The 20,119-nt window shown below is 40.8% G+C and overlaps 1 protein-coding gene across 2 annotated transcripts in view; it reads left to right on the top strand.

Annotated features, from left to right (window-relative positions):
• The window catches only part of CLINT1 (clathrin interactor 1), a 54,006-nt gene that overhangs the window by 20,237 nt on the left and 13,650 nt on the right, over positions 1–20,119 (top strand). For both annotated transcript variants that reach the window (XM_080942230.1, XM_080942229.1), the window contains exons 2-8: positions 7,754–7,858; positions 8,365–8,461; positions 10,463–10,571; positions 11,420–11,584; positions 14,878–15,055; positions 18,313–18,559; positions 19,517–19,586. In XM_080942230.1, the coding sequence (XP_080798356.1) occupies positions 7,754–7,858; positions 8,365–8,461; positions 10,463–10,571; positions 11,420–11,584; positions 14,878–15,055; positions 18,313–18,559; positions 19,517–19,586 (971 nt within the window). The remainder of the gene's footprint in view (positions 1–7,753; positions 7,859–8,364; positions 8,462–10,462; positions 10,572–11,419; positions 11,585–14,877; positions 15,056–18,312; positions 18,560–19,516; positions 19,587–20,119) is intronic.

Genomic DNA, 20,119 nt, shown 5'->3' with positions numbered 1-20,119 from the left:
TATTTGATGGCTTGAAGAAGTTACTTGTGTTTGCAACTACTAAAGTGAGTTTGGGAACACTTAAAAGATGTTCCAGGAAAGAAATGTCTCAGAAGTTTGAGAAATGTACATTGCTGTCCCTTTTGGGGCCCAAGGATGGGCCATTAGACCAGGAAAGTCGCTGAGAAGCAGGAAATTTGGGACGTTTCTCTGTAGCCAATGCTGCCCAGCTCCCGAGGGAGCACTATTCCCAGGGAGAACCTGTCTTCAGTCGACAGTGACAATTTTCACAGAACCGTGTAGACCATTACTTCTGAGAAAATAAAATTACTTAAGTTCTTTAAAGTTACTGAGAAACATAAGTTTCTTAGAGTTTTTAAAAGTTGGAAAACAGAAATGGCTCAGGGTTGTGACTGTCATCCCTAGGGACTGGTCCTCCGATCATAGCCAGCTAGTTGTTCTGGCCAAGGGATGAGAACAGTGGACACAGTCTTCCTTGTAGACAAGGAGCTGGGCTGGTTCCCGACACAACTGTGTCTGTCCAGCAATCGAACAGTTGCATAGAAAATGGGACAAGTCCTAATACTGTTTTTTTTCTTTCAAAAAAAAGTTTATTTTTTCTCATTGTCTCAATAATACTAAACAGAATAGCCATCAGTACTCTATTTACTGGCATTTTCTTTTGGAGCTTTGATGTGGTTTTTGGTTCTTTGAGTCTTTTTCTACATGTGTATATGTTTGTTTATCTTCATATAATTTTCTTTGTGAGAAGTCTTTCTGGGGTAGGGATTTCTTAAGAGTTAAAGTTTTGCCCACATGGGAGTTACTTTTTATTTTGCTTTTTGTGTGTAATATGTGTAATATATTTCTTTTTGCTAGCCATAAGAGTCTTGACCTCCCAGTCTTTGCTGGCAAGGTGCCTCTCTGGAAACCAGTAGCTATTGTGCCAATGGCACTAGCCTATGTGGCAATGGCTTTTCTTTAAGCTTGCCTAAGTCGTAAAAGCAGCACTCCTAGGAAGTGAACACACTTCCAAACAAACCAGTAAGAACCAGTGACTTCCTACGATAGTTGATATCTTTGGAAAGAAAAACAAGTTTGTGGCACTTACAAACCCCCTTGCTCAGCCACACACCACATGGAGTAATGGTTTAGATGTTTTAAAAGCTCAGAATTCTACTACTTTGGGTGTTAGTTTTGGTGTGGGGATTGAACCCAGGACTTTGTTTTGTACCACCAAACCACACTGCCAGCCGCTGCTAAGTACAGTTTTTTAAAATTTGAGTTTAACTTTTGATTATGTGTATGCATGTCTGTGTGTAGTTGTGGGTGTGAATCAGTTGCCCTCTTGGTCCAGAGGAGAATGTCAGTACCAGGAGTTACAAGTATCTATGAGTTGCCTGACCAGGGTGATGGAGAACCCTGTTGGAGAACAAGATGCAGTCTTTACCAAAGAGCCATCTTTCCGACACTCTGCTAATGATTTGTTTGTAAGACCATTCATTGGATTAGCACGTGTATTATGGTCCCTCCTTATGAGGGACACCATGTCAGGTTCTGTCTTGGTGACTATTTACCTGACAGACAACCCGGACAGGAAGAGGCTCTTTAGCTCATAGTCTCAGTAGTGCGAGCCTGTTATGGCAAGGAAGAGAGTGAGCACAGAGGTTCACAGTATGGCAGCTAGTAGAGACAGAGGACAATTTAGGCACAAGGACCTTCCCTGGTGACTAACTTCTTTCAGAGAGGACTTATCTCCTGTAATTTCTAGAACCTCCTAAAATACTACCACCATCAGCATTCAGGCTTTCGACACGTGAGCCAGTAGAATGTTTATTAGTCAATCTGTAAATCCATCTAGAATGAAAAACTCACCTAAAAACAGTGGTATCAACTTTGCTGTCTTGCACATGTTCTTTGGTCACCTTGATAGTGTTTTGAGGGACCTTCTAAATGAGGAAACTGAGGCATACCAGTGGTTGATTTGTTTAGAGACCCTAACAGTAAGTATATACCAGAGACATAAATTACTGATGGGACAAATCTATGAATGGCTTTGCTCTTTGTTGTACAGAGTGGCTGTGAAAACCCAAGTAGCATGAGAACACAGGAGTCCACAGTGCCTTTTTTAATGTGTTCTGGAGATGTGAAATGTGTCTTCCCATAGCTCATAGTTTAGCTGCTGACACCATGATGTTTTTCTTGGCTTGTCCCTTTCATGTCATTTCTTTGCACATCTGCTTCATAAATTACTCAAGGATTTCCCTGAAAACTTGCCAGATTAAATCACCATTAGCAGCAATCAGAAAGTTGGTGGCTTGTGGGAACAGGACTTCTATTTATATTTATTTTAGGACAACTTTAGACAGAGAGGAACATATTGGTTTTTATGAATCTCAGAACTTTATACATGAGCTTGGTTAGTGTTGCTTCCTCTACACTGACACAAAATATCGGGAATTTTTCTAGAGTGTTAGGTATGTGATCTTATAATCAAGGGAACATATTTGGGGGGGGGTGCAGCAGAACTTTATTGAAGACAGTAGGGAGGGCTCCCTAGGCCCCTATTATTATGGGGGTCTGGGATGGAAACTGTGAGGGAGATGCTCAGTGTTGGGGGCCAAGTTGGGATGGGACTCCTCAGCAACTGAGGGCCTCTCTCTTGCTCTCAGTGTCCTTGCTGGGGGGTGGGTAGTCCAGGGTTTCTTACTCCTTAGAGGCCATGTAGGCCATGAGGTCTACCACCCTGTTGCTGTAGCCATATTCATTGTCATACCAGGAAATGAGCTTCACAAAGTTGCCATTAAGAGCAATGCCAGCTCCAGCATCAAAGGTGGAAGAGTGGGAGTCGCAGGAGACAACCTGGCCCTCAGTGTAGCCCAGGATGCCCTTTAGTGGGCCCTCAGCTGCCTGCTTCACCACTGCTCAATACAGCCAAATCCCTTCACACCGACCTTCACTGTCTTGTCTAAGGGATGAGGCTGTCTGTAGAACAGGGAGGAGCAGAGAGCTGGGAACACATTTCTTGAATGCACATGTTGAAGTTACAGGGTTTTAAAATTCCCATCCTCCCTCCTTCCCTTGCTTGCTCCCCTCGCTCTTCCTTCCTTCCTTCTTTCTTTCCTTCCTTCCTTCCAGACATCTTTCTGTGCATAATTCAGGCTGGCTTGTGGGTGCTGGAATAACAGGCATGTAGGTTAACCTGCCCAGCTTGGAATGCTTATTTTTCACTCTTGGAATTTGTAGAGAATGACAGTTTAGAACTGGGGGGAAAAAAAAGGATTAGATGCTGTAATCAGCTCATATCAGTGACTGATAAATTAACAGATTATACTTAGACTGCATTTACCTCTGTGATGAGTTCGAAAGCACAATGGTTTCTTATTAGACTTTTTGTTCAGTTTTAATTAACAACTGGGAAATTTGTGAGAAAAACATAGTTTATAGTTCTGTCATGACCCAAATCTGCTATATGTGGTTGGGCACAAGTCACTTAGCCCAGCTTCTTACTGTGTTTCACTTTATAGATGTGGGTGATCTCCAACCTGGGAACCTTGGCAAAACGGCTTAAAGTCACCTCAGGGGGCCAGGGAGATGGCTTAGCTGTTAGGAGCACTTGTGCCTGTAGAGAACTTGAGTTAATTTCAGGGATCCAATGCCCTCTTCTGGCCTCAGTGGGTATCCTTAACATACACATGGTTTCAGTAAACTCTGTAGAGTTGATGAGTTGAAGTGCACTGCCCACAAAGATGTCTTATTTTGACAAATAATAGAATTGGTTGTAAATATTGGCTACCCCATAGTGAGAAAATAAGTATTCACAGACTACTCCGATTGTCAGGAGTCTTTGAAGACATTGCATTGTTCAGACCATGAAGGTAGACAGAGTTTTCAGCTATCAAGCCTGTTAAGGTTTTGTTCAGGAAGTCTAGTTTTTCTCACCTGCAGTGTGTTGTTAGAGATGCCTCTGTGTGTGACGACTGACAGAGAGAATACAATGTCTGAGAGAGGAGAAAAATTACTTTTATCTCTTTGTAAGAAAAGATTATTTTATTTATGTGTGTGTGTTGGTGCCAGAAAAGGTTGATAAAGGGTATCAGGCCCCCTCTAGCTGGAGTTTCAGGACCTTGTGCATAGACTGCCCAACATTAGCATTGGGAACTGAATTCTGTCCTCTGCAAGAGCAGAAAGTGCTCTTAACAGTTGAGCCATCTTTCTAGCTCCTACTTTTTTCTTCATCAGACACTTTCTGTTTAATATATGCTAAAACAAAACAAAAAGCAGTAATTTAGATGAGATTCAACAGAAAGTTTCTTGAGCAGAACAGTGCCTACAGCACTAAATGTCCTGTGTTAATTAGGGTGTTGCAGCATTTAAAGAAATCATTTTCTGAGGCAGGGCTCAATCTCTTGATCCTGCTACCTCTGTCTCCCAAGTGTGGGTGTTCCAGGGGTGTGGTTACACTAGCGCAAAGGTTGATATTTATCAGGGAGCAGAACTGTTTCACAAAACTGGATTATCAGCTGTCCTTTGGCAGTTCTTCAGGCATACAAAGCTTTAAGAGGTGACTTAAATGTAGCTTTCACTCTCAGTACAGGTTTTAAAAATGTTGTTCCAGTTGTAGGTGTTTATATTTGCTCAGTGGCTTATTCACACAACACTAGGTGTACATACTTCAGTTACTTACTATGCTGAAGCACTTGTTATCCAAACCAGAGATCATCAGGCTGTAATATCCCTTATGTCCTAACCTATAAAATAGTTAAGATGTAGTCAACTTCGACACAGAATTTGATGTGTATCTTAGTAGTATTTTATCGTTTCCCTTGGTCAGAGTGTAATAATACTCTTTGGGATGAACTGGGAAAATGTGAGGAAGTATAAAGAAAATACTGTTATTTGAAACTGTTGCTTGGAACTAAGTCATTGGGTCTGTTTCTGGCCGTTTTTCTGTCTTAACTGTGTATACCTGAGTATAACAGAACATTGAGATCTTGGTATTCTGTGATCTTGGGGTGAACAAGGTTGTAAGCGTAGCCCTGTGAAGATACAAGCCCATTTGACCCCATTTGGAAAAACCGTCAGAGTTACCACATTGCTCCTCCGTTCTAGTAAAACATGTTTTTATGCTAAAAGCATAAAAAGTACTTGATTGGCAGTTGCCAAAGTGCTGGAAAGCCTACTTTTCTGCTCTTCAGCAAAGCCAAGTTCAGACATTTGGGAGTTTGTGTTCGAAAACTGACTACAGGGCCCCCTCTAGTGACTGAATTCAACATCTCTGTCAACCCTGGGAAGATTTAGAATTAAACTACAGGGAAGTAAATGTTTTTAATTGTTTTTCATTTCCATTTTTAAAGGGATTTTTTTTTTTCATTTCTGGAAGGTTACTAAAGTTAAGAATAGGCTTAACATTAACTAAGATTGAGGCTGTCAACAACAACAAAGGGTCAAAAGCTGTATTTACCTCTTTAGAAAGTGGTGCTTTTAAATGGTGATAGAATGAGGCTGTGCTCCACAGGTTCTTTGTTGTTAGTTACAGTTGCTTCTGACTTAATGAAGTTTTAAAAATTGTTTTGATTTAGAGTTCTTTCTGTTATCAACCTCATTATCTTGACCATTTTTTTTGAAAGTAGGTCTATTTAAAAGTAGCTTTAAAACAACATGCTCATTGAAAATATTAGGTTTTTGCTGTTCTAATAACAACACATCCTATGGATGTCCTATATACCCAGTGGTATGTTTTAATGGCTCCTGTTGTTTTTTCAGTTAAGGAAATGAGGAAATTCTTAAATTTCTGGGTCTCTGCCATCTCTCCTAAACACACACAACTCCAACATACAGGCCTTTAGCTACGATCCGTTGAAGGGTTCTCATCTGACCCACAACCTTTGTAGCTTGAACAAGGAAAGTAGTGTTCCAAGAGCCCCAGCATAGCTGAATGCTCTGGTGAAAATATTTCATGTACATGGAGTACAGGATCTTTCATCTTTTAGTGGAGGTCTCTGCAACAGAATGCAAGGGTTGGTTATAATCCTGTTTGGGATTGTTCATTTTCCCAGCTACATGTGGATGCCTACAACCATGCAGTCTTTAGCCACCAGGATAAACAAAAGTATAAAGTCTATTATTTTGTATATCTTAAATTGTAGATCTGGTTTTGGCTGGGTTACCTTTATTTTGTTTCCATTGTTGATAAATTAAGGAGAAGAGCAATACCATTATTTATACATAAATTGTGGTCAACCAAATCATCTCTAAAATATTAGGAAAATTTATTAAGAGTCTTCAAGGGCCCCAGAAGTTGTGAGCTCTCAAGGAAATAACTTCTAGTTACATTATCACACTAGTTTTACAGTTGGAGGGAGTACCCTCGGGATTTAGGGGACACTTTTCTTATAGAGCACTGCTCTGGGTCTCAGTGTAGGAACCGCACTGTTTTGTGACTTGACCATTTATATATATGCAACTGTTCAGTTCTGGCACAGGTCTGTTTGTCACTGTCTTACCTAAGCTAACGTACTTGAGGGAATGAATGGCAACAGACGAGGTCTAAAAGTGTTGAGCTCCATCATTTAGAAAACAGTGTTTGATGACTTTTTTAAAAGCCACAAAACAAAAGAAGGGAGGGTATATGAGTAGTAGCTGTCTAAATGTGATTTTATTCGTTCATTTATTATAAGCTTTGATTTTTGTGTGGAGGATTTGGATCGCTGTGTTCGTCTGTTATAACACTCGTTCAGTAGTGAACTGAAAGTGTGCACATCAGACAAGCACTACACTGTTGAGTTTTTATGGCTTTTCTTCCTTCAGATCCCATACACATAACTTAAAAAAAAAAACAAGTGTTTTGCTGTCTTGTGTCTTACTCTTTGAAAGCATTCTTTCTTGCTGTAAGATGGTTATCGTTAACCGAGCACTGCCTGTATGTCAAGCACCATGGAGCTCAGCACCATTTTCTGTGCTGTCTTTTGAGGTATATAACCCCATCACAGTTGAAACCAAGGTTAAAACAAAACTGTTTTACCAGAGGTCATGGAATGGGATTGGAGTCAGGTTTTCTGTCTCCTATGTTCTTGTCAAAAAAAAAGAAAAAGAAAGTCTAGAAGTCTGAAGGAAAAACTAAATATAGTTTCCCAATAAAATATTATATTAGGTGAAGGTATAAGGTTTACAATAACTAATGATTTAGTTTTTGTTAGAAAAAAACAGTGAGTGATACACAAGGAAATGTTGGTAATAGTTTTAGACTGTTGTAAAATACTCTTTGTGTCATGTCTTTTTTTAAATGTCACAGAGTCACTGTATGTTAGTCCACAATAATTAAGTATAAGAGAATAGAATTCCTATAAATACAAAACTAACCTCTTGTAAAGTACGGGCAGAGTGAAAAATGGATAGATATCCTGGCTCCATGATAGATTCTAGCTTGTTCATTTGTCTTTGAGATTTGACCTGGAGCCATTTCTCCTAGACTTGTTCCAAGGCTGATGATATGCCTCTATATTCTTGAAAGCTAAATTCTTCTTAAGATAACTTAAAATTTGTAATGTGGTGTTCTTGGAGTAGCCCGTGCACAGAGCTGCCCCCTACTACATAGAAGTGGCTCATTAAGACATACATTAGTAGAATAATTAATTAAAAAGAAAACGAATGGAATAATTAATTTACAAAAGACATACATTAGTATCATGTTGCTCAGTTTTGATACTAATCCTTACATATCTATATGTATGTGTGTGCGCATGCACACATGTGCATTTTTTTTCCTCTACAGCACCAATGTGGTTATGAATTATTCAGAGATCGAGTCTAAAGTTCGAGAAGCAACGAATGATGATCCTTGGGGGCCTTCTGGGCAGCTCATGGGAGAGATTGCCAAGTAAGTGGTAATTTGGCTCAACAGTGCAGAAAGAAAGTGCCTTTACACAGAAAGGAAAGTTTGCCTTCAGTTTTAACTGTTTAGCTATCAGCCATACATTCTGCATTTCATTTTGATTAATGTGGAGAGTTTTATATAGGTTCTACTCCCATTAAAAATTAGCTTTTGATGATACATCAGCCAAGTTTAGAGCCAAGTTTATAGCTTTTCTTGTAAAATTTGAAGAACACATAAAATATTTGAAGTAAAAAAATTACAGTTTGTTCTTGGTGTGGGCACCGAGGCCATGGAGGAGAAGCTTACAGAATGGCACCGTGATTCCTTGTAGATGTGCTATGTGCCATACAGAGTAAGAGGAAGTGTGCTGTAGGAGGGATGTCATTAACATTTGATTTAGGCTTGTTTTTTTCTAAGCTGTTTGCAGTCTAAAGAACCTAGAGCAAGGCTGCCATCTGCTGTCAGAGTTATCATATTACAAATGCTTAAGGAAAACTCCTTTCTTCCAGGGCTACCTTTATGTATGAACAGTTTCCAGAACTTATGAACATGCTTTGGTCCCGAATGCTAAAAGACAACAAAAAGAATTGGAGAAGAGTTTACAAGGTATGGTGGGAGCCCACACGTGTGAGCGTTGACAGCGTAGACATGACTGAGTCCACTAACTACCCAGACCTTCCTGGGACACACCAGACGTAGCTGTGTCTGCTTCCAGTTTTCATGTCAAACAGTTCTTCATACTGCAGACTGTTTTCACACTGAGTTATTTTAAATATTAAGGATTTTTATTGCTTTAAAATTTGCTTTCCTATTTAATCTGTTTGGGTGTTTTAAGTATTGACTCTACTTATATGCATGTTTGCTATATAAACATTTGAGATAAAAACCAGTCTCATGTTTGTCACCTCTGTGTAAAGCTTTGTTTAATTAGTGTTTGTATGATAGTAGTATTTAGTCCAGGGAAGTCTACAAACTGGGACTAGGATTGAGACTGAGATGCAGACCTCCTGATGTTTTTACTTGTGCATGGATTTTTTCCTCAGCTTCATTTCATTTAGTGTTGATTCTATATTTCTAAAGCACGGTGATGGTCTTCTCTTTGATCATGTATTCCTGCTCCTCAAAACTTATTTGTAAAGCATGCTGTGTGCCAATAGGATTCATACTAACACGAGGCAGACCATACACATTTGCAACTTGAGACATTTTGACTCTCAGAATTAAAAACCTGTTTTAATTAGAGTTTTGTTGTCTGAATGTAATGTTCCTTTGTATGTGTGTTTGGAGGCATATGAAGACCAGAGCTTTGCCTCCTGTGTCTTCCTCGGGCATTCTATGTTATTTTATGAGCAGGGTCTCACTGAACTCAGAGCTTTCTGATTCAGCTAGCTTCCTTGGGATCCCTGTCTCATCAGCAATAGGATTACAGACAGGTATGCCCACCTTTCTATGTGGGTGATGGGAATCCAAGCTTCTATACCCATGTTTGCATGGTGAGTACTTTATCCATTAAGCTTTCTATTCGCTGTCGCTCCCTCCCCCCCCCCCCCCCGTTTTAATTTGATGGGAGTGCTGGGGAGGACAAAGTCTCTTTGTAGCCCTGGCTGACCCAGAACTAAGTATAGACTATGCCTTGAACTACTAGAAATCTGTCTCTGCCTCCCAATTAGGATTAAAGGCATATAATGCCATGTTCAGCAAATTTTGTGATTTTTATGTTTGTTTTCTAAAATATTCTCTGGGATTTCTATAAATTGTATGTCTTCTAAAGTGAGGGCTTTTAAAGGTTGTTGTACTAGTTTTTCAGAAAATGAGAAAATTTGAGTATGATTGCCACAGGGCTACAATCTCAACATTTAGGAGGCTGAGGCTGGAGAATTACTGTGAGCTAGAGGCTGGCCAGAGAGGCATGATGAAACCCTGTCTCAAAACCAACCCCCAGATTAGTTATTAGTAAATGCAAGTTTATACCCTATGTCACTACCCTGCAAAGACCCAAAGACCTGGAATCATGGTGAAATAAAGTTTCAAGTGAGAAAGCAGTGTTCACAGCCTTGTGAAGAGCCCGCTGCCTAGTTCAGCGCAGCCCATCACATTGCTAGTCTCAGACCCGTTAGCATGCCCTTAGTTAGCATTCCTTGACTTAACTTTTCTGCAGTTTTTGTGAAGCTCAAGGTTTCCTTTCTTTGAAATTTTTCGAAACCTCATTAGCATTAGAATTAGGTTTTGTCAGAGGACACTACAGCAGGGTCCTATAGAGACAGAAGGATCCTCCAGTGTTCCCAGTATCTCAGCACCATAAAGCCAACAGAGAAAGCCAAGCCACTCCCCTAAATCCCATAGTTTGTTTGAATGACACATTTAGACATCAGAATTACTTGTTAGTTACTTAAAATCTTAATTTAAAGTGGCCATTGCCTGGGTATTGTAATTATTGTCTGTACTAGATACCAGAGGAATGTGAGGTTGAAGTTCAAATGGTATTTTGGTCTAACAAAAAGGGGAGGGCACACTACCATCTAGTAATATTGGAGTTTGTGTTTAACTGTATACCAAAGCTCTTCCAGCTTAATCCATTCAGTCATTTGGTGCTTTATATTTCCACAGTCATTGCTGCTTCTAGCTTACCTCATAAGAAATGGATCGGAGCGAGTTGTTACAAGCGCCAGAGAACACATTTATGATTTGCGATCCCTGGAAAATTACCACTTTGTAGGTGAGCAATAGAAAACCCTTATAAGCAAATTAAAACAGTAGTTGGAGTTGTCAGTCACCTGAACCAGCTTGGAAGCTTCTCTGCTCTAATTAGCATGTGACTCTTGCTGGTTGTGTGACGAGTGCAGAATCCAAGGCGTGGGGCCCTAGAGTATTAATTAGTGAAGACAGGAGCTTGCAGAAAGGACTGGCTAATAACAACAGAACCAACACAACATGAGTGTTGGGGTTTATATTAAAATATGCACTGGAGACTGGTCCCCTGTGGTGTCCATAAAGGAACAGCTTTAATCATGTGGGAAGAGAAGGTTAGAGCTCCAAAACACACACATCTGTTTGAAGCCAGGCCCCCTCCCAGCAGATAGTCTGTACTGTGTGAAGCCAGAGTGTGTTCTGAATGTGAAGGCAGCACAGGGTGGAGAGCGTTTCCTTTGGAGCCTGCCTTCCTTGTGATGACTGTAAAATGTCACGCTTTAGTTGCACTAAGTCCTAGTGATTAGTGTTTCCAATCTTAGGGAAACAAGATACTTGGGGTGCTTTGGGCCATCAGAGTGTTAAAAGTGAATGGTCATTCTTTATTATAATACGATAGAAAACACTTTAAGCTGTGTTGTGCATTCCTTTCGTACATCTTGTGTAATCCTTTCAGTAAATCATGGATTGATCTTGTCTAGTTCTACTGTCTAGGGTTATTAAGTCAAAATAGAATTTAATGCCATAATTGCCTCCTTAAAAAGATAACAATTTGATGTTAGTTTTGTAAGTATTTTCATTTCTATTCTTTTGTGATAAGAGTTTGGTGCACACTAAGAGTTCTTACAGTTTGCTTTCTCCTTCACTGTCCTCAAGATGAGCACGGCAAGGATCAAGGTATAAACATCCGACAGAAGGTAAAGGAGCTGGTTGAGTTTGCACAGGATGATGACAGACTTCGAGAAGAGCGTAAGAAAGCAAAGAAGAACAAAGACAAGTATGTCGGGGTCTCCTCAGACAGCGTTGGCGGATTCCGATACAGTGAGTATTGGGGCCAGGTCACTGCTACCATGGCCCCAGCTTACTCACCCTCAGCTGTATTGTAAAAGTCAATGAAATACCAAAAACCAAGCTGCTGGGTTTTTTTCCTAGTAATACACAGAATTCTAAAAATATATGTGGTATCATTTTGACTCCTATTTTCCAGATCTTCTAAATCTTTTTGGCTTTATTATGGATCCAAAATATAGGGTGTTAGCAGATACTGGCTAGTTAGATAATCAGAGACTGAAAAGGGTGCACATTCTCCTAAGGATTAGAGTTCTTAAAGAGGGTAATTCTTTAAGAGTTCCATCCAGCCAGTTCAGCTGTGGTTCCTATAAGTCCATGAAACCTCAGTTCCCTTCCCTTAATTTAAGCAATGTATAATCCAGTTAAAGTGTGTGTCAGTTGTTGCTTTCTTTGTTGTTAATGGCACAGTGGAGAGCAGGTGGAAGCCAGATGTGGCAGTGCACACCTGCAATCCTAGCACTTCAGAGGCTGGAGCAAGATGATAAGTTTGAGGCTAGTCCTGGCCGCACAGCTAGACCCAGATTCTCTTTCTCCCTTCATCCCACCTCTCCCTCCCAGAAGGTAGCTTGAACTTGAATTGTTTCTAATGTTTATTGTTAATGTATAAATTGTGCATTAGATTCTTGAAACATAGTAGATAAAAATTATTTTTGAGAGTGTGTCTCTTGGGCCTGGCCCATCTTCTGTGACCTATGACAGTGCCTGACCAGTGTGTGTATATGCAGGCAGTGCAGCCTTAGTGTATGCTCATTCTGTCTCTGCTCTAGCACCTGCATCTGCTTTGTGTATGTTTGGATTCTTTGAGGCTGTACATTTTTCAATGGATATAGGTAAAAGGAATTTCCTATTGCCAAGTATAGTGGTGCACACTAGACGAGGGAGGTCTGAGTTCAAAGCTAGCCTGCTTATACGTAATTCCTAGCCATTGAAAGATATGGAGTGACCTTATTTCAAAAAAAATGTCTCTGATTTTGTAGTGGCTTATAAAGTGTCTTCACTCTTATTCCTTTGCTTGTCTGCTCTCAGAGGAAAAAATACCTCATTTAATTAGTATAAAAAGATGTTTCTAACAACAGAAAAACAGTCTTATGTCATACATCACATAGAAGCCAGGCTATGAACTGATCAAGAGTATGTATTTTCTAGTAAGTTTTGGAGCAGCTTCTCTAAGAGAATGAAAAGGTGCTGTATCATATGTTCAAGTACTCATTTTGTTTGGCTTTTTCTGTTGCTAAATTGCTGCTTGTATCTTACTTCTTCCCTCCAAGTACTTGAGTCTTGAGTTCCATTCTGTTACCAACACTACATGAAACTGGATCCAGTGAATTCAGAAAGTTGGGTGAGCTTGCCAACCAGGTCACAGTGGGTTGGCTCACTTCTGTGTTAGGGTGGAGTTGAACAGCCTATGTTTGAGTTAATGGTCTTTGTTAGTTTTTTTTTATGGTTTTTGGGCTTTGAATAGCTTTAACTAATTGGTGTGGGTTTATTTCTGGCATTAAATGATGACCTTCATCCACCCAATAATTTACTCATTCTGTAGCAATTAGGTTTGAACCCTGAACTTCACATTGTTATGAAATAAAATGCTGTGAAGGAGGTACCTGGTGGGCCCATGCCAAGGTGTGCCCCTGAAAAATTACTCTATAAAAGGGGCTTACTGGGGAAAGGGAGAGGAATGCAAGCCTGGAGAAGGAGTAGAGGCAGACCAGTGGACATATAGACAGGCAGACAGATGAATGCAGAGAAGAGGGGGCACGGAGAAGGACAGAAAGAGAACACCGGGAGAGAGAGAGTTATGGGCAGTTCATGCACACCACACCTGGTGCACCTGGCATAAGCCCTTGCTAGGTCCCTGGGATAAGCCTAAGTAGAATCGGCCGTAAGCTAACACATGTGACCTGGGCCTTTTTTTTTGAACTGTGTTCCAAGCTCCTACTACACATTTAAAATCTTTAAACTCATTCTGTAACATTTAACTTTCAGGTTCTAGCAGATAGTTCAGCAATGTATATTTAAGAACTTTTCCTAAGGATACTGTGCAATCATACCCTGTAAACAAGGGCTCAGTGTTCCCTTTTGCTGCCCTTTCTTGTTGTTTCCCAACCTGCCCCATTCTCATCATTTCTGTTTCTCAAACCTCACATGAGTTCTCTTCATCCCAGTTTGGCTTGGATAGGCAATTTTCTGTTTGTGTCCATAATTCCATCTTCCCTGAGCTCCAGACAACTACCAGCACAGATCATGACATTTGGGTTTTACATCACTGCAAACCTCTCTTTACTCCAGACTCACACAGAGGTTTTCTCATACAACAGCACCGGGTGTTCCCTACTACTCAGAGCTGCTTGGAGCTGCCTGGAGCTGCTGTGCACACTTGTAGTTCTAAAGTGTGCAGATTTAGAGAGTTAGAATTCTTTCTATAGATTACAGGATTCTTCACATGCCTCAGTCCACTCAGTTTCAGTCTTGATAGTTTGTTACTAAAGAATGGGGTTCTTTCAGGTAATTGTGTCATGGGCCTCAGACTGAAGTTCTTTTAGCAAAACAGTACTTAAGTGGTTAATCGGTTGCTTATTCAATTTCCTTCTCTCCACCTTCTTTGTGTCCATCTGTCTGTCTGCCATTCCTTTTACGTGTTTTTGAGGTGGTGATCCCACTGTGTTGCATTGCATCGATGGCTTTGGACTACTGCTCGCAAGACCACTGAGCTTCACTCCAGTGGTTTGCCATCGTGCCTTGCTAGCTTGCTTTGTCTGTGCTCACTCCTCCAGCCTTATTGCCATCCCTCTCCCTTCTCTCTGCCGCTGCCTCCATCTCCTGAACAGGGTTGGGGGATTGAGGGGTGGATTACAGGCATGGACCACAACATCTGGCTTTACTTTCTGTTTAAGATAGTGTTGTTGACATATATTTTTCTAAAGATGAAGAACCATTCAGAAAAGAATAAAATAATCATTGAACTCATTGGATGACTTTAGAAGATTGGAAAGATTTTTAGTTGTCTTGTGTTTGTGGGGTGTCTTTTGTATCCACTCCTATAGCAGTATTCAGGAGCTTCATGACTGCCACCGTCCATCAAAGCTGTAAAGTTATCGTGAAGAAAATCTTTTCAGCCTGCATTTTTGACAGTGATTGGCATGGGCTCTACCATGCTGTGTTTGTGTGGCACTGTGGGAGATTGGTTTTCCCTTAAAAATAACGTTCTCATGAGAAGGGAGAACACTGGAACCTTTCAGATTTAATATCCTCTGTTGTCCACACAGATGAGCGGTATGACCCTGAGCCCAAGTCCAAATGGGACGAAGAGTGGGATAAGAACAAGAGTGCATTTCCATTCAGTGACAAGCTGGGTGAGCTGAGCGACAAGATCGGGAGCACAATCGATGACACCATCAGCAAGTTCCGGAGGAAAGACCGGGAGGACTCTCCGGAAAGGTGCAGGTGCGCCAGCCACCTCTCCACTACTTGCTTTATGCAGCCGTTTGGTTTGGTTTGGTTTGGTTTTGAGGTATTGCTGTTATCTAAAGTTTAGCCTTTTATTTTTAAGCATACTTTGTTAGAGGAATGGAAATGACAGAAAATTTGATCATAAGTACAGATGGCACTATAGACCCTTTCCCTTTCTCGTGGTCTCAACATGATTGTGTTACTTTGATAACATTTCTTAACTGAAAAGCCAGTATTGAGAAGCTGTTAGCTATAGTGTCCAGTTTATGCTGGAGGCTACCATGTTGAATGGCTCTGTGTAGTTTGGTGAACATGCAGTTCTACTGTAACCAATGTTGCCTCCCTGAAAATGCCCTGTGTAAAAAAAAGTGGAATCATTTATGAAGTCTCCAGTTACCTACTTTTATGATATTAAGTCAGTGTGGGTAATATTGACACTTCTGAGCTGTTTGCACTGGTCTGTCTCTCTTGATCCTTTTTTCCCGACCCTACCCCCACCCCACCCCGATCTCCCACCCTCTCTACCAGGAGCTGAGGACCAAACCCAGGACCTTGCACTTGGTAGGCAAGCACTCTACCCTTCCCTCTTGTCCTCTACGTTTTTCTTCAGGCATCTCAGTCTTAGCCTCAAGTTTTTACCCCCTCTAAAATTTATGATTGTCATCTTACTTTTGGACATCCGATGGTTCTGTGGTCTAAAATACTGTCCGGAGGTAAAGAAGTTGAGAAAGTTCAGGGCTGAAATTTAACTACCTGAGACTTTGTATTACTACCCTGCACTCACATGACCAGCAGAACCCTGTACAGTTGGCACCTGGAACTAGTAGCACAGGCCTGTCATCTTCTGTTGTAGGGCAATTATATTTAACTATACAAACAATAGAAGTAAAACCTGAGGTCCACTCAGACTGCATGAACCTGTGGAAAATGACTTTGTTATTTGTTTGGGGGTTTTTCATGGTATTGCTGTTTGTTTTTAACTAATTAGTATCTTTTTCCTACCCATAAACGTATAGTAGTTCAGATTAGGCTGTCATGGGAATGAAGTTCAAATAAAACCATAACCAGATTTTACAATAGGTTTCAAAATACCCACATTTAGTATACTTTCAGTGTCATTCCACAGTCTTTAAATCTCTAGAATGTCCTTTTCATGACTTGTAAGGACATGATCTTTAAAGGGACAGTAACATCAGTAATAGGAATGTATCTGCTTTCTACCAAAGGCCTGTAGGCACAGCACTGAGCCCTAAGAAGCAGTATCTAAGTACTCTCCTTCATCCTTATTAATTTTATTCACGGGCTCTTTTGACCTGACTTGAAATAAATGCAGCAACTGTATATTTCATTCTTATTTCCTTTTTTAAAAATTATTTTATTGGATTTTCTCTGTATTTACAATCAGATGTTATCCCCTCCCCCTCCCCCTTCATTTGTTTCCATGAAGGTGCACCCTCTCCCATTCACTCTCTTTTCTGAAGTGGAGGTGAGGTAGGTCTTAGTGACATAGCAGTATGTAGTCCCACTCCGGTTTTTACCTTCTTCCAACATCCTTAGGGCTTCTTCTTTTCTTCCTTGGACTCTGCTTGGGTTTTTTTTCCTCTTGTTTGCCTGAGTGGTGCTGCTGCTGATCAGTCAGTCAGTTGGTCATTGTTCTTCCTTACATTGCCACTGAGGCAGGATGGGTAAGAGTTCCTACACCTTTGATCCAGAGAATTCAGATTAAAGATCTGGATTATATTCCAAACAGCAGTTAGTGATGTGTGCATGTTGCATTTTTAAGTATCGGTGAGAAAATACTATGTTGTATATAGAGTTGCAGGTAACTCAGGGCTTTGTGTGTCAGCCCATGTGCTGTGCTTCCTGATTCTTGATTTATAAAAGTCCCAGATTGACTTGTATTTAAGTTAAGATTGCTTTAGATTAGAGTCATAGTTCATCAGTAATAGTCATAGCTTAAGGGGGAATTCAAGCATTTTACTTTAGGATATTTATAAATCAAACTGCCTATTCTACAGTTAAGTAATACAGATAATGGAACATACTTCAGGGTCTTGTCTTTGCTCTCTCCTGCTCCCTTTCTGTCACTCCCCACTTTCCGATTTCTCTCCCTCTCTCCTGCTCACACCCAGACAAAATCTCAGTGACTTGATAGAGAATAGACTCTTTTCATTCCCTGCATATGGAAATCCTGGATTCCTGCTTCCTAGGGGTTTGCATTTGTAGAGGTTTGATTAGTTGACTTTAAGTGTTAACATGAGTACAATAATTGTTTCAGAAATATTTAAAATATAGTTAGGCTTCTACAGTTGACAGTTATGTGATGTTTGATGTGACAGTAGCAAGATAAAGCACAACTGTAAAAAGAGCTGCTTTATTTGGGTTCATTTTCAGGTGACTGTTGATACAGTATACTGTTTTAAGCTGACCATTGAAGTTTCACTGTTTCATTATCTTCTTTCCTCTGAGCCAGTCTCTGATAACTCAGGCTGGCTTCAAACCTATTGTGGAGCCAAGGATGACCTTAAGCTACTGACCTTCTTCTCAAGTGTTAGGATTACAAGGGTGCATCTCTTGCTTCATCCTTGTCACATTTGTTATGTTCCTTGGATTAGAGCATGAGACTCTAACAGAGTTCTTAAAATGAAGCTATAAAAGCTTGGTGTACATCACAGCCTTTATTTTAACCCAGCAAGAGGGAGGCAGAAACAGAAAGATCAAGGAGTTCAAGGTCATCTTTGGCTATATAGTGAGATAGGGACCAACTAAGACTCCATGGCACTCTGTCTTTTAAGAAAATCAGTAATGATGTTAGAGAAATGGATGGACGGACGGACGGGCAGACAGACAGGAAATGGAATACTAGAGACTTGCACAGTATATTTAAAGACTGTGAATGTGTTGCCTGAGATGCTGGAGTCCTGCAGCTGGTTCTGACATCGTGCTGCTATTTTATCTTCTAGCTAAGTTTTAAGTCTGAAGCAAACACTGAGGTATTTCAGGCATTTTTTGCATATTGCCCCCCCCAGGTGTGTTTTAGACTTAACTGGGGAATTGCACACATTCCTCTTCCCTCCCTCCATATGCACTTTGTTATTCAGCAGCCTAAATAATACTGTGTCAGTCCTGTCAAACAGTGTGTAGAGTTTTGGAGTTCGTGCATTTGAAATTCCTTCACTCAAATCGCTAAGGACTCCTCCTTACAGTATTCCCAAGCCTTATTATGTTCTTTCATTTTTAATATCTTTTAGTGACAGCGATGAGGAAAAAAAGGCAAGAAGAGGCAGGTCTCCCAAAGGTGAATTCAAAGATGAAGAGGAAACAGTGACGACGAAGCATATCCACATCACACAGGCCACAGAGACCACCACAACCCGACACAAGCGCACAGCAAACCCTTCCAAAACCATTGATCTTGGAGCAGCAGCACATTACACAGGGGACAAAGCCAGCCCAGATCAGAACGCTTCAGCCCACACGCCTCAGTCGTCAGCAAAGGTGGGGACAACATGGGTCTACACAGTATGTTTGCCTTATTCTAGTAAACTGCTTTCAGAATTCTTGCCATAGTAAGCTGGAGCCTTTTAATCAGTCATATCAATTATAGATCATCCTGCTCAGTCATTAATAGCGAGATCTCTTTGGTTAAGAAACCTGTCTCGGTGCTGAGTGACTGTCTATATACTTTGCTAAGATGTAGAAATGACACTGCTGTGCACATGGGGAGATTGTGAATCCCAGAGAAACCAGTGTGCCCCCAATCTCGTGTCACCAGCATGGCTAATCTCAACTACAGTCCTTAGGGAAGCATGGGCGTACTTGAAAAGTTGAAGAAACATTCAAGAGCAGGCTAGCACTCTAAGGGGTTAGTGTGAAGTGCACTGTTTTCCAGATTAAAATGCAGTACAAAGGGAAGTGAGTGAGAAGAGAATTCAGATGTTAGAACTTGGTTTGGTCATGCATGCCTGTAATTCTAGCACTTGGGAAGCTAAGGCAGTAAGTAGGATTCTGTTCAAGACCACCCTGGGCAAGACTGTTTTGCAAAGGTTTGGGAAATGGTGCACAGCTGTCACTGCCCACATCAGACAGCTCTCAACCACCTGTGTTGTACAGACTCTGGCTTACGAAGATCGATACCTTCTTTTGAACCTCAAGTCATCTGCATGCACGTGTGCAGACATACACACATACATGTTTCCTTAATAAAATGTTTTAAGACTGTGAAAAAAAAAAGCATATTTGGGGGGAAAGAAGACATTTTCGTCAGGATTTCCCAGTGCTTGTTATATAAAGAGTGATTTGGTGTTTGCTCCTCCTCTATGAGGATTCAAGGCCGGTTACCATTTTTTTTAGAAATCTAAATCTAGCCTTGTTTAGATGATTAAAGGATTTCTGTCAAAATTGGGGATCAGCACTGGAGGTCTTTGTAACCTTGCTCACTCTCTGTTGTTTCAGCCATCAGTGCCAAGCAGCAAGTCATCGGGGGACCTTGTTGACCTGTTTGATGGCAGCAGCCAGTCAGCAGGTAAGTGTGACAGTGGCTGCTTCTTCTGCTTCTTCCCTGCAACTGTGGTTCTGTTTCTTTTCTTTTTAATGCTGTATGAAAGATGGAATTAAAAAAAGAAAAAAAGTTCTAGTTGGGTATAGTGGTGTAGACCTTTAAGCCTAGCACTTGAGAAGCAGAGGCAGGTAGATCTCTGAGAGTTCAAGGCCATCTTGGTCTACGCAGTGGGGGTACTAAGACAGCCAGGGCTATGTAGAGAGATAAACAGTTAACTGTAAGGTTATACAGCCCTGTAATCATTGAGGAAGGTCACAAATTTAAGGCCAACTTGGACTAAGAGACCTTGTCTCAAAATAAAACTTAGAAATGGAGTCTGGGGATATAGTTTACTAGTGGAGCATTTGCCAAACATTTGTGTGACTCTGGACTCTTCAGTCCTGCAGAAATACTTCTGGATTTGCTAATGTGAAGTTAATGAGCATTCTCTGCTATTTGGAGAGAAGTGTTTGACTGCCTAACAGGGAGAAGGTGATAATTTGGTAACCCCTTCCCCT

Source organism: Micromys minutus, assembly GCF_963924665.1.
Source record: "Micromys minutus genome assembly, chromosome: 31".
In the NCBI taxonomy this organism is placed as follows: domain Eukaryota; kingdom Metazoa; phylum Chordata; class Mammalia; order Rodentia; family Muridae; genus Micromys; species Micromys minutus.
This window is presented reverse-complemented; position numbering and strand designations above follow the sequence as displayed.